The 13,731-nt window shown below is 46.9% G+C and overlaps 1 protein-coding gene across 2 annotated transcripts in view; it reads right to left on the reverse strand.

The window, feature by feature from the left end:
* Positions 1-13,731, reverse strand: part of INPP5D (inositol polyphosphate-5-phosphatase D) — a 63,789-nt gene that overhangs the window by 16,161 nt on the left and 33,897 nt on the right. For both annotated transcript variants that reach the window (XM_032990555.2, XM_032990554.2), the window contains exons 8-16: positions 11,866-12,016; positions 9,575-9,746; positions 8,167-8,307; positions 3,356-3,443; positions 2,530-2,610; positions 2,280-2,351; positions 1,880-2,003; positions 655-761; positions 13-115 (exon numbers count right to left, since the gene is read on the reverse strand). In XM_032990555.2, coding sequence (XP_032846446.1) covers positions 13-115; positions 655-761; positions 1,880-2,003; positions 2,280-2,351; positions 2,530-2,610; positions 3,356-3,443; positions 8,167-8,307; positions 9,575-9,746; positions 11,866-12,016 — 1,039 coding nt within the window. The remainder of the gene's footprint in view (positions 1-12; positions 116-654; positions 762-1,879; positions 2,004-2,279; positions 2,352-2,529; positions 2,611-3,355; positions 3,444-8,166; positions 8,308-9,574; positions 9,747-11,865; positions 12,017-13,731) is intronic.

Consider the following 13,731-nt stretch of genomic DNA (forward strand, 5'->3'; position numbering starts at 1 on the left):
GGGAGCCCATACCCATATTCCAGGTCCCAATGAAGATGGTGATCATATCAGGCTCTGGTTGCTCTGAGTGTTTGTTCTTCATCTGCTGCAGAAGTTGGCAGAACCCTTCTCTCTTCTAGGCAAGGAAGACCAGAGACAATTAATGAGGTGCTTAACTCCTCCAACATGATCTCTTGAAAAACTAGCCGAACCGGCAAGTTCCCAGCACACTTAAAGGGCAGATCAGCTCCCCACTATCCCAAAACCTTCAAAGAGGCTGTCTTTCCTGTGGTATTTTCTTAGGCACTTAGCTTATGCATTACTTTAACAAGTACTGAACTGGTCAGGAGAAAGCCTAGACTTCCCTCTTGCTTGTCTATATGAACCTTTTTGCAGCTACCCACACACGACTCCTTGCCTCTCCTCACTGCTTGCTGACACTCTGTTCTCCTGCCTCAGTGACAGCACCTAGGTATCGTTGCCCTCTCTGGTATCTCCCTTTACATAGTACACTTGTTCACTTTCTCGATGTTTCCAGATAAAAGGAGAAATTTCATTTTTGCAAAGCCAACCACCACTCTTCAACAATTCCTCTTTCTGCCAAGGAATGCCCCTTGTACTACTCCCACCAGGTACCTGCTCCAGGCTGGCAGGAAAGAAACATTGTGTACGTACCTTGGAATCAGAAAAAACATATTCCTTTCGCTGCGTTTTTTCTTTTTCTGTTTCCAGCACAATGACCAGTTTGTTAGGGACCTTCTGGGACTTGATAAGCTGCAAGACTAAACAGAGACTGGGTGTCATGAACTGCGGTCACTGAAACTAGAATCCCACCAAAATTAACACAACCCTGCTCACAGGCTCAGGACTTACATGGTCTTTTATGCCTGAGCCTCATTTTGCCCTGCATAACTACGTTTTAATGTTGCTTATTCCTGCTCCTTAGAGGAATAGATTTGGACTCTGAAGTGAGGACCCCAAAACTCATTCTGCCTGGATCTCTTGTCCGTACCAAGCCCTGCAGTCTGAAGTGAAGTCCTGGCTTCCTTCAGGCAATCTCTCGGTGTCCTGAGCCGGCCTACATATATTCCTTCCCCATCTGTGAAAGAGGAGGTAAAACCTCATTTGATGGTAAAGGTGATTCCACCCCATCTAAAATAGAAACTAAGTAATTATGAACACCAGCTGGAGAAAGCCATATATGAAAACTAATCTTTTCAATCACTCCAGCAACAGGTTGATTTTCTTGCAGGAGAGATCCCAAGGGCATCATTTACTCTCTGATAAATCCTATCCTGTTTGGCTCAATCTCAGTGACTTGTCTGTCCAGAAACACAACAGAAAAAACATTGAAGTTGTTTGAATTGGGCTTTCACAGACCAAACTAGCATTGCTCATCAGTAGACATATTGATTCACACACCAAAAAAAAAAAAAAAATCAAAAGGAAATTCACTGAAAAATGTTACTGAAACTGAGTATCTGGCTTTTTACCATCAGAAATCATCACAGAAGTCAATATGTTCCTGCAGAATGTTTTTTTTTCAAGTGACATTGTTTTTCAGTAGAAAATGGGTCTATTGCAACCAGCTCTACAGGGAATCTTCTATCAAAATCTGTCCCCTTGCAGTCCTGCTACCCCTGCCTTCATTTAGACCAGGAGGCCAGGTCTAAAACAATCTGTGAAAGTTGGTTACCCCACTATTGACTCCTTGGTCTCTGCAAGCTGCTTTGGGGATAGGCAGTCTAGACTGACCGGGGCCTTGCAAAACACCCAGGACCTAGCAGAAATATCTGCACTCTGGGCCAAACCTTGCCCTCAGTGGGGGCAAAGGGAACCCCTCCCCATCATCCAAGGGACCGAGAGTCTAGTCCTGCATCAGTGACCTTAAGCATCTTACTTTTCTTGTGGGTATAAAACTTGTCTTCTGGACCATCCTTAGCCCTCTTGATAATCAGTTTTCCCATTTCCACATCAACCTTGAGATGTATTTTTGAGAAAATTCCTAGGGAGTCAGCTTTCACCTATTGGAAAACAGAGAGATTTTTCATAAGCTATCTTCTACACTTCAGTCACATGTATTATAAATGCAACACTTGCCTGAATTCATGGACACATATCGTCGTTATGCCAATCTCACTAGACATCTCTTAAGCATTTACACAGTGCTAAACAGCATCCAGGAATAGCTGTTATCTCTGTGGCAGCACAGCAAAGTTCCCAGGAACTGAGATACCAACAAAAATCTGCATTACTGTCCTTCCACATTGTGATCAGCATTGTTAAACAAGTACATTTACCTCAAAAGTGACAGGGGGGATAAGGGAGCGCCGGTGCGTTGAATCAGGACCTTCAATCAACAGTGTTTTCACCTGTAAAAGAATTTATGTGTCCCAAATCCTATTTGGTGATTCTGCACTACATTGAGAGTAATGTAGTCAGAGCAAAGAAATCTTACTGTAGCAGAGGATTGCAAGGATGATGAACAAGAAGCATAACTAGAGGCAAAAGATGACAAGAAGATAATATAAAATAGCTTTAAAACTCTACCTTTTCTTCAATGGAAGACAGCAAAGAAATCATCTGATTGAGTTTCAATACAATATTGACTGGACTAGCTTCACCGAGCATCTGATAACCGCAACATAGAAACAAATAGAGAGATGCATAATTACCAAACCCACGGAGCACGGCCTGGAAGCGCAGCAGTCTGGCCCCAGGAACACCTCACACGCAGAGCAAGGAGCAGCACTTGTGCCTCTGACACTCTAATCCCTCCCGGGCAGCACAGGAGCACAGAGTTTGGCTGAACATGCGGAAGTATGGGAGGGTAGAAGGACAAATTTGCAAACCTTGCCCATAGGTCAGAGGCAGCTGGGCATGCAAGGGAGTCAGCTCGCTGCTGGGGGACAGGTTTGCATGACCAGCTCCAGGGCTCAACGTAGAGAAGTCCTGGATTTTTGGTTTTCTGGGCTACTGGCAGGGTGAGGAAGGTCATAGGTCTTAAGTGGGCTGGGGGAAGGAAGGATTCGGCAGTGAAACATCCTGGAGTGAAGTTTAATGAAAGAGAAATGTGCAGTCCTAGCCCACAGGTTGAGGGAGGATGGGGAGATGGAAGTCCTCTGGCAGTTCGCTGCACTTTGGGGCAGGAAGGGGGAGCAGGCAGGGGGACTGTGGGATAAGTGAAACTGTGGGGATATAACTCACTGTGTGCCCTCTGCACTGCAGCCAGAAAGAGGCTAGAGAGAACAGAAGTGGTAGCTGATCACCTGAATCCCACTGCTCAGTGCTGTGCAACCACAACCCTTCCCTCCCCCGTGCTGACAGCCGCCCGCGCTCCTCTCTCCTCTCCCTCCCCACCTTCCAGCCGACTTACTTGTGAGCGCTGATGGATGCCCGGGTGCAGCTGCTGCTCAAACACCTTTTGGATGGACTCCAGAGATGGCAGAGTCCTAGAAGCTTCACTGGGAAGAGAGACACAGCAGGGGTCTAAGGCTGCGGTCGGGTCCCTGGGGAGGTCAGCACTTGGTCTCCTTGGACAAAGCCACACAGCAGAGACTACAGGCACGCGTCCGCACGAGGCCTGCGCTCGCCGGGTGTCATGTTCTTCTCCTCTGCTGCTTAGTGCTCTCTGAGTTGGTGGTATGGGTGATGAGAGCATTCCTCAGCTGCCTTAGCAGCACTGCTGAGGAAGGCTGCTTAGAGCTAGGCAGCTGACTTTGCCTTGCAATGGCTGAAGCACGGGCATACCGGCTGTTCCTCTGGTTTTGCTTCGCAGGTGGTAACTTCCTAAATCTCCCCAGAAAGATGTCCCAGTCGGGGCCAAACCTGAGGACACTGCGTGAAACCAGCGTCAACCCAACTATGCCAACTCATAGTTCAAAGTCCACCCAAAAATCTCAAAGCCCAGTGAAGTTTGGTGCTTTTGAACACCACAGTGGCAGGAGCAGCTTGGTTTTGCACAGGCCTTGTGCAGCTGCTGAGGCTGACGCAGGATGCTGGGGACACTGTGTGAAGAGGAAACTAATTTTTAGAGATTTCACCTCACACGATAAAGAGGGGCCAGGCACAGAGAGTGGGTGGAAGAGCCAGCCTTTAATCTCTTGAACGGGAACCGTGTGCGGGTTACAATGAGATTCCTTCAGCATTTCCCAATTAGATTCCACAGGATGCTCGTTTGTCAAAACGCTGTTGTATGGATTTGGCACAGAAAGCCGCGCTGCAGTAATGACAAAACTTATCACGGAAAGAGCAGGCAGGGAGAGCAGGTCAAAAGGAAGGTGATGGTGGGGAGCAGTGCTAGGATGCTTGCATTGTGCCTAGTCAACAGTGGATATTAATGATTTCCCTCACTTTCCCATGTCTGAATGGACCGGATTTTAATTCTTGTTTGTTGGGGAAAGTGCTCCAAAGCGAAAGTATGCCTGACTGTCTGAAGATTAGATATTTGTCTAGGTGCTGAACCATGGATGATTAATTGCCTAAATTAAGCACTCGTATTTGAAATTTGTCTGAAAGGCTTGCCATGGGGCACACAGAAGTACAAGACACTTGTAGGAATCTGGATCTGCTAAACTTAGTCTTCCAGCACCACTATTTTGCTTTGGATCACCAAGGACCAGGGTCACTGCAGACAGCTCTGGCCCCAATCCTGAGACTCCCATTGATTTCTGCAGCCATGGAGTCAGAACCAAGGAGCCTGCAGGCAGTTGCAGGAGTGTTGGGTGAAGTTCAGTTTGAAAAGAATGAAAGGATATTTACTGTGACCAAGAGTGCAGGACATGTAGGCCATGTCTAGAAAACAAAGAGCAGCAGCTGCTTGAAGCAGTTCAGAAATGATTTCTCATGGGAAAACTGCCCTCTGTTTACTGTATGGTGCAAAGAGTAGCATGCATACGAGGATGGGGGAAGAGTATCTGCAGGCGTTCAAACTCACCAAAACCACAAAGTGGTTTTAATTGCACTTATAACTCCTTTTGTTTTCTTCTCCTGATAGTATAAATAAAATATATGTAGTGATTTTCACTGATGTGTCAGAAGCCTGTGGGTCTACATACAATTGCACAAGTGCTTGAAAAGTTGCCTTAAAAGCTCTATGTGCAAATTATCCGGTGAGGCAGAATAAACGGGAGCATGCAGAGCAGTGTCCGTGTGGTGGCTTTAGACAGCAGCACACCAAATAGGCCACTATTAGTGTTTTTCACTTAAAGCTGGTGGGAAACTCTTAACAAAGTCCACTCACATGGGTAGTCCCCACTCTTTGCTGCACTGGCACCCAGCTCTCCATGAGTCAGCTTTCCAGCCCCTGGAGGATTCCCCTGACTAAGGAAACTCTTGTATGCCAAATTCTTTTAGCACTGAATGCTTCACACAAAAGTACCCATCAGCCTTACAAGTCTCTGTTTTGTTTCCTTTTTAGTATATGAGCTGTCAGAGTGAACAGCCTCTCCCAAGAGTGGTTGTCCCGTTGTCTCCCAGGCTCTGATATGAAGTGCCATGGCTGTCCTGACCCCCTTGGCCACAGCTTCCCCTAGAAGGTAGCAGCAGCTTCCAGCAGAGTTAAAACCACCTTTCAATGTCTCTAACGCACATTTGGGTCTGATCTTTGCTGAATCAGATCAGTGGTGAGGAGGGTGAGGGGAAGAGATCACAAGCTCTGCCCTCCCGGTCTGCTGTGGCCCAGCCATGCTTGAGCTCCTTGGTCAGAAATGGGTCCTGCACTGGCCCGTGGATAATACACGAACTGCAAGAGGCACGGACTGTTCACAGACAGTTTGCACAACTCCTCTCCCAACACCATGGTTCGCTATAAATTCTTTTCTCCTAATCACTGAGCAGCTCCAGTATGCATGCCCTCTACCTTGCTAACACCAGCGGTCAGAAGGGCATCAGGATGCTCATTTTTCAGTGGTGGCAGTGTGTCTGAAAGATGGCACAGCTGGGCTCTGGGAAGTTGGAAGGGGACAGAATACAGCATCGCAAAAACCTCGGATTCACAGCAAAAAAGGTGTGGCTCAAACAGCTGGGGTCAGTTCAGCCACAGCCAGTGTCTGCCTGCACACTCCTAACCCTTGCCAGTGCCAGGAAATAAAAAGGAGCTTCAATTCTGGTGAAAGAGCTCAAGCTCTGCCAATTAACATTTCTCCTTGTTGTTTGGTTTTTTAACCTATTCTCAAATATTGTGAAAAAAAATAAAATTGGACATTATTAAGAAAAAGAGGACACAGCCACTGAGAAGCAGCCTAGGAATGACCTGCCCATTCAGCTGGAATCCCTGCACAGCTGAAGAAAGCTGAGGTAAATAAAAATTTAGGTAATGCCACTGATGAAATTTGAGTTCAGAAGTCTGATAAGGGAAGTAAACTAAAACCCCGGACAACCTCAGAGATTAAGAGTGCAGAAAACAATAAGACACCCAAGCACCTGACTACTAGCCAGCTGAAGCTAAGCAAATAGCTTCCTTAGTTGGATGGAAGAGATTCATGTGAAAATCTGAATAGAGAGGGAGATGTTCCTCAGAGAGATCTGATTGGGACTGAAAACAACCTGCAGTTCTGGACCTTCACAAAAAAAATTGAGAAGGCAGCTCCATCTAACTGAAATAATGCAGGTTTGGGGAGAAAATGCTGGGGAAGCAGGGGGAAGAACTGCATGAGGGCATACAACTGCATAGCTGCATGCAGCCACCAGAAGGACAGAAGGCAGGCAGCTTGCCCTTTGATGTGTTTGTGGTGGTGCAGTGTCCCTGTGCTCAGCAGGCTTCCACCAGCAGAACTCACCCAGCTCTGTTCTAGGATGACTCTTTGCAAAGTTTAGACACCAAAAAAACCTGTAGAAAATCTGGAAATGGAAAAGGTGTCCCAGCACTCGAGAGGATTGTGGACTTGTTGCATCTCCTTTCTTGCCATCCCATGTACATTTATGAGGAGTAGGGTTGTGAAACCCAGGTAAGGCGCCGTAGAATAAGAAGTTGGAAATGGAAAAAGCCAGCCATCATCAGAAGAGCAGTACTGGAGGTATTTTAGTAACACAGAACTCTCACTTGTGATTTCATTAGATTTTAGTTTCCATTGTTCAGGTTTATTCTTAGCTAGCCACCTGGGTCCCCCACTCTGTGGGCGTAGAGAAGCAAAACCCTCAAGCAGGGTGCAGAAGAAGAAGGGCAGGTCTTTGCAGAACCCGTCCTCAGTCCTGTCAGGGACTTGTCTGTGGGCAGCTGGCTTCTGGCAGAAGGAGCAGGGCTGCATATCCCTCCCCTTTGCCTGGTAAAACATGCACAGGGCCCACCACTTCAGCGGAGTAATGGTCCCAAGTGGCTGAGCACCTCACTCGCCTTCCTTCCATGGGTTAAAGTCAAGCAAATCAGCAGTATCAACCCCTCATTTTAGCCCTTTCTTCAGCCTTGGTGAGCTCTAGAATAAGATCAGTAGCACTACCAGCCTCACTTCTAAATACACTGGAGAGAAGGACATTGCAAGCCACAGATACAAGTATGGAAGTATGGGCCCTCTGCCACAGCGTGCTCTAATATCTCCGCAGAAGTGCGGACTAATCTCATTTGCTTACAAGCAGCAAGGGGGGAAATCACATCCTTCCACCAGAGAAAGAGGGAGCTCTGTAAGGTTTTAGTTCCTTATCGGATTTCTCCTATTTGGGACCTGGAAGGTCTATAAATAGGAAAGGTAACATTTGTAGAGTCTAGGCTTGTTTCTCTTTTCATTTGAGCTGGACTTCACTGACACCAGTGGAATCACTCCGGGTTCACAGTGCATTAGTGGGAAGGAAAATCAGTGTTTAAGACACAGCTATACACCAATATGTGCTTGTTTCCATAAATGACTTGTGCTTGACAATTCTGTGGGTGTCATTTATACATTACCAAATTATGCAGTTAATCGGTTAGTGCATTTTTTGTTTTGTTTCTTTCTAAACAAAGCATAAAAAAATAATACTCCACTGACTGAAACCGCCTACAGGGAAACTTCACTGTCAGAGCTATGTCTTTTATACAGATTTCACATCTTTAGACCAGAATCACAGGTCATGAGATCTAAATTTAAAGTTTTTGAGGATAAGCCAATTTCCTATGCCAGAAATGCAGGTTCTCAATGCACGCACATGGAACCTACATTAGACTACAGTGTTACAGGATTATACTCCGATCTCTGAAAACCATCCTCTAGTTACCTGAAGAGTCCTTTGCAAAGAAGTGTAAGTAGTTTCTTCAGCTGAGGAAGATTGCTTGAGCCAGTCTGCACCATCTCAAAGTCACTGATGATGTGAACCCGCAGGTAATCCTGGATGAGTTTAAGATGCTCGTCAGAGACACTGTGAAAGAAAGAGACAGGTCAAAAGCCAGCTCTTCTCTCTTCTCCCAAATATCAGACAGCTGTATTGTTTTTCTGAGACTTCCACTGCCAGCACAGACAGATGGGGGGCAGTTTACCTTGGACTTCAGTGTAAATATGCAGTTCTCAGAACTGGACTGTGGATGCCCCATCACACTACTGACACCCTCTCCTCCTCCTCCTTCCCCACCCCAAATCCTCTCCTCCATGACTGCTGAGCTACCGTGCCAGGGGAAGTCTTGTGATGCCTGGATTTGCCAAAGCCATGGTGGGATCATTGTTAGCCTTGGCAGGTAAAGCCATGCTGCTGCGAGGCTGCTAATAGTCAGCAGCTCAGGGGATCTGGGGAGATGAAGGCTCCATTTCACCTCACCAAGTCCCACTTTGAAGATTTTATTCCAAACAATCCAAAACAGTCTTGGGGGGTCTGAGACCACAGAGCTGTAAGGGATGCTCCCCTCCCTCCCTGTCTCTGTGGTGCCTGGATCACAAGGAAGGATGAATCAGGAAGACTGTGTGTGTCCTTTGGTGCCCTGACAAATGCAGAAAGTCCCAGCTGGCTGCTTAGAAGATGAAATGGTGCAGGCAGCTGAGCAAAACTGGGGTTCTCCCAGTCAGTCAGCTGCTGCTGGGCCACCACAACAGGACCTGTGCTGCCACGCACAACCACTGCTTGCTTACAGCCTCCCACTGCCCTGCCAACAAGCATGCCTTCTGATTTTATTTTTATTTTTAAACTTTGCAGATCTGGTCATTAAATGTCATGCAGCTTCCTCTGAGGCTTCAGTGCATGCCCAGATTTGATACAGCTAGCACGTGGGACAACATGAGTCAGACCTGTAGCTGGAGTAAATCAGTAAGTGCGTGTTCCTGGAAATCCACACACAGGTTTGTTCTTTCTGAGGACTGGCCGGTGCTTTCTGATACAACTTGTAGTTTACGCACACGGCTAGTACATCAAGTTCTCTCAGACATTACCATCCTTTATATCGGAAAACTATACCTCAGTGGAGGAAGTCTATTGATGATTTTAATACTTCAGAAAAATATTTTTTTCTAGATGACAGCTGGACTGTAAAGAGTAGCCAACACACTGTAGATGTGATTCTGTTCTTCATTTGGTAATATAAATGAGGAGTAGTTTCACTGAATCAAATAGGTTGTCAGCTGTCCCAAACAGAGAGGCCCAGAAAGCTCAGAGCTGGGCTGAAGGCTGATTCTGCAGCCTTGAGACTTGCCATCCTCACCTGCTCGTGTCCTGGTACTGCAGTCGCTGGAGTAGTGTCTCAGAAAGGGACAGTTTATTAACATCTGCCACCCTGGAGTTTTCAGGGAGAGAAGATACCTCCTTTGTCTCGCTGATCGGCAATGACATGAGGATGTTGCGTGGGGGCAGGATAGGAGGCGTGGGTACCAGGTCTGGCAAAGAGGAAGGGAAAGGCACAGTCATCCCAACATGGCAATTTGACCTCCTCCCCCTCACTCACAGGCAGGGCAGAGCCTGCACCGCAGTGGCACAGTCGCTGCAGAACCCACCCCTTCTGAAGGGGCTCTGATTTCAGAGCTGGAAAGCTCAGGGCTCGATACCAGCCCAGCCCTGCTCTCAGGGATGTCAGTGGTGTGAGACCAGCGGGCTGAGCTGCCAGGCTTGGACCTCGTGTGCAGGCAGCATATGCCTCTTCCCAGCAGTGTAACCTCATCTGAGTTTGACTGTCCCATCTGCACAGTGGCTGTGAAGGTTAATTAGTTACTGTCACTATAACACTCAGAGAACATAGCTGTAGCTCATGCACATCATTACCATTATCATGGAGATCTGCTACTGGGGCAGGATGGATGAAGGGGCATGACAGGAAGAGCACCAGAAGCTGCTAATGGAAAGAAGTGAGCAGCTAAAGTAAGCAAACACAGAGAACATACACCCCATAACCCAACACAGAGGGGCTGAGTATCCTGCCTTGTCTTGTGGGCATCAAGTTGGAAGCACAAAGGGTTTTCCTGCTCTGTCATCCTCCTGCTCACCATACCTCCCTCTCCTGGGGCAAGAGTGGCTTCATCTCCATTTATCCCAACCATGGTTGCCTTTCCTTTCATACAACTTGCTCCAACACTTGGCTACACCTGTCATATGTAGCTGTTTGAGTTGTGAGGTTTTGTTTGGTTATTTCCCAATGGTGGAATTTTCATTACAAAAAGATACCCTCAACTGATCCATTGCTCCTGGGCAGAAGCTGTGATTCACAGAGCCACCGCAGCACTGAGCAATGGCACAGTTGGGTGGTGCATCTGCAGGGTATCTGGGTGCTCATCTTCCACCTCTGCAATTCTAGGCGTAAGATGGCCAGACATCTGCAGGCCTTACATGGCTCCAGCACGATGGCACCGAAGTGTCTTAACAAAATTAAATTCTGTATGTGAACAGCCCAGCCCCCGTGCTAATATCTCTTCATCTAAAGGCTCTTAGTCTTGGCTAGAACTTCATTCCCTGCTGCTCGCCTCTCTGTGTATTATTTTTGCTGTAGTTCCCTCCCCCGCCCTGAGAGCTGGAGACTCAGTGCAGCTGGCCAAAAAACAGGAACATCTTTCCTGAGCAGCTTTGCAAAATTTTGTTCTGTTTCTTCATGAGAATTGCATACCCAAATCTTCCAGCTCCTATTAGACATCCATCGGATTGCAGAATTGTACACAGGCACATCAATCTGCTTTAGTGCACATGCCTGTCCGTCTGTCACAGGGACTATGTCCTTCAGACAAGTTTTATTGTAATGCTCATCGTTTCCGGACAGACGTCAGAAAGGACAGGAAGGATGGCTCTGTGGGCATGACCTTCCCCTGGGATTCAGGAGAACAATGACAGATCCAAGGGATGATCCAGGAAAAATCCAAGGAACAATCTGAGACCAGTGAATGTCAGGAACCCACAGTGACATTTCATATAAAATAGTTGGGATGATGCCAGTCGCTCCTCTTCACCATACATCTGCCTCTCAGCTTACAGTTAGACTGTCTTCCACTGCAGGACCTGTGCTCTCTGGTTATGACTGTTAGAAACATCCTCTAGATCAGAGCTGATGAGGGGGGCTGAGTTTCAGATGACCAAGACCCACAGCAGCTGCAGGTGTGTGGCTGCAGAGAGATGTGCTCCAAGTCTCTAGGGGATCACCTCTGCTGCTGAGTCAGTGGCCCTACAGATGCAGTGCAGGGAGAGGGGTGCAGAGACACGTGAGATGGCTGGACGTAAACCAGGCTGAGTCCAGATAAAGGACAACGGAGGAGTCAGTCCTGCACCTAATGCAATATACTTCTGCAGAGAGTCTCAGTGTATTCCCTCGGGTGAGATAAATTGATGCTCCAGATGCAGTACCACCCCAGAGCCATGCGGCCTCACTGCCTCAAGGTCTTGCCAGCTCAGGTCTCTCTATGCCCTGCTTCATTTTACTGCATAACATGCTCTAATCCCCCTGCCTGCACTGCATATCTCCAGTCCAGAGTAAGTGTCAAGGATCCGCATCACCAAGTCACATCATGGGTTTCTTACCAGCATCCTCCTCTGGCTCATCTGCAGCCTCCTCCTCTTCCCGCGGCACTGGATATTTGAGGTGCCATACCAGACCCATGTTCTCCTTCTTGTAAAATTCTATCAGGTCCTCCAAGTTCTCGAAATACTTCACGGGAACACCCTCTGATGCCTGAAACAAAACACAGAGGATGTCATGGTCTGGGATTTCCTACCACAGAAACATTGCTCCCCACAGAAGGAAAAAAAAAAAGTCATAGAGAGAGAAAAACCCACTATTTCTGTCCAGAGAAAGCCAGCCCAGCTCTCACTGCCCATCTGACCACAGACTCTGTGCAGAACGACTCCTGCAGTACAAACAGAAACAGATATGCACACACATTCCAGCCACTGTCAGCAAAAATGGCAACCTCAAAGGTTCACTGAAGCCAAATGGAAGAGCTCTCTCATTTGATTCAGTGTGCTTGGCTTCAAAGCAAAGGAAGACTTTAAAAACAAAGAATTCTCCCAGATTAATTTTTGCCTTCCCTCTTTTACTGAGCACAAAACCCCTGGACTGTGTTATATTTTGTGGTATCCAGGAAGAATTTTTCTGTGAAATTGCAAGATAAACATGTCTAAATCTAGACGCTAGCTTCCCTTCCAGGATTCAAAGGCTCAGAACTAGGTTCAAATGAAACAAGCTAGCAAGGTACTGTCACATGAAAAAATGCTCGGATGAAGATTTAGGAAGCTGAGGCTCAGGACACAGCTAGGACTGTGAACGCATCAGGCACGACACTGAGCTTGCCGGCTGAGTTTTAACTGTGACTAAACCTGTTTCTAGAACAGCCCTGGCCACTAATCTCAGGAAGTGGATACTTGCAGAGGGCAAACACAGGAATAAGGTTTTAGAGGTCTTCAGAGGCAAAGCTTCAGAGCAATTATATCTATGCATCGGTGTGAACGATAAATCTGCTGGATTTGCCAGGCAGGAACAGCCGCCACCTCTGCAGCTCTGCCCTGTTGCTTCAACCAAGGGCCCTACCAAGGACAGAGAAATAATTTGTCATGGCTCAGCACAGACCCCCTGACCAAAAGAAAGAGCTCTGCATTACCTCCAGAACCACGCTTAAGTACCATCCAAACTCAAGGCAACAGCAACATGGAACGGGAGCTCTGATCACTCGTCACGAGGGGTGCTCTTCCTAACAGGGTGCTCTCTTCCTGAACATGAGTTTTTCCCAGAGAAACCAACCCAAGAATGCCCCGTCTACACATGCAACAAAACATCAGGGAGCAGGGGCAGAACAGTGCAGAGCAGATATTTTCCAGCCCCACAAGACTGTCATTCTTGACTCAAAAGAGCAACACTGAGAACTGTTCACAACTGGGGATACAGCAGCAGCGGGCAATCAAAAGGAAGACCTGACTGCCCTAATGGCAGGCTTGACTTGCGCTATTTTACATGCATAAAGCTAGATTTTGCACAGGAAAATTGTTAGTTAATAACAAATTAAAGCTTTGCCTCCATTTTGAAATAACTTGTTACGCAGCCACACTGTAGACATTCTGCCTCTGACTAACAGGCAGGATATTTTAAGTTTGGGATTGCAGTTATTGCCTGTAAAAATTAACATATGCAATTTTAAAATACAAGTTTGAATAAGCTTATTTGCTTTCCATTTGTGTTTTCCCAGTTTCTTATTATCTGTGAACTTTTTTGTTTAAAAGGCAAACATAGCAAAGCCAAGAGATTAAACAGGAGAAACGCTAGCACAAACCACAGTGAGCAGAATGCCGAAATATGTCTTTGAGTCCTAGCAGCAACAAGATTTCATTTTAATTTTTCCTGAAGAATAAAATCTCAAGCCAGTAATTAGGACAGTGCTTTCAATACTGAATCAC

Source organism: Tyto alba, unplaced genomic scaffold, assembly GCF_018691265.1.
Source record: "Tyto alba isolate M040663 unplaced genomic scaffold, T.alba_DEE_v4.0 Super-Scaffold_10, whole genome shotgun sequence".
In the NCBI taxonomy this organism is placed as follows: Eukaryota; Metazoa; Chordata; class Aves; order Strigiformes; family Tytonidae; genus Tyto; species Tyto alba.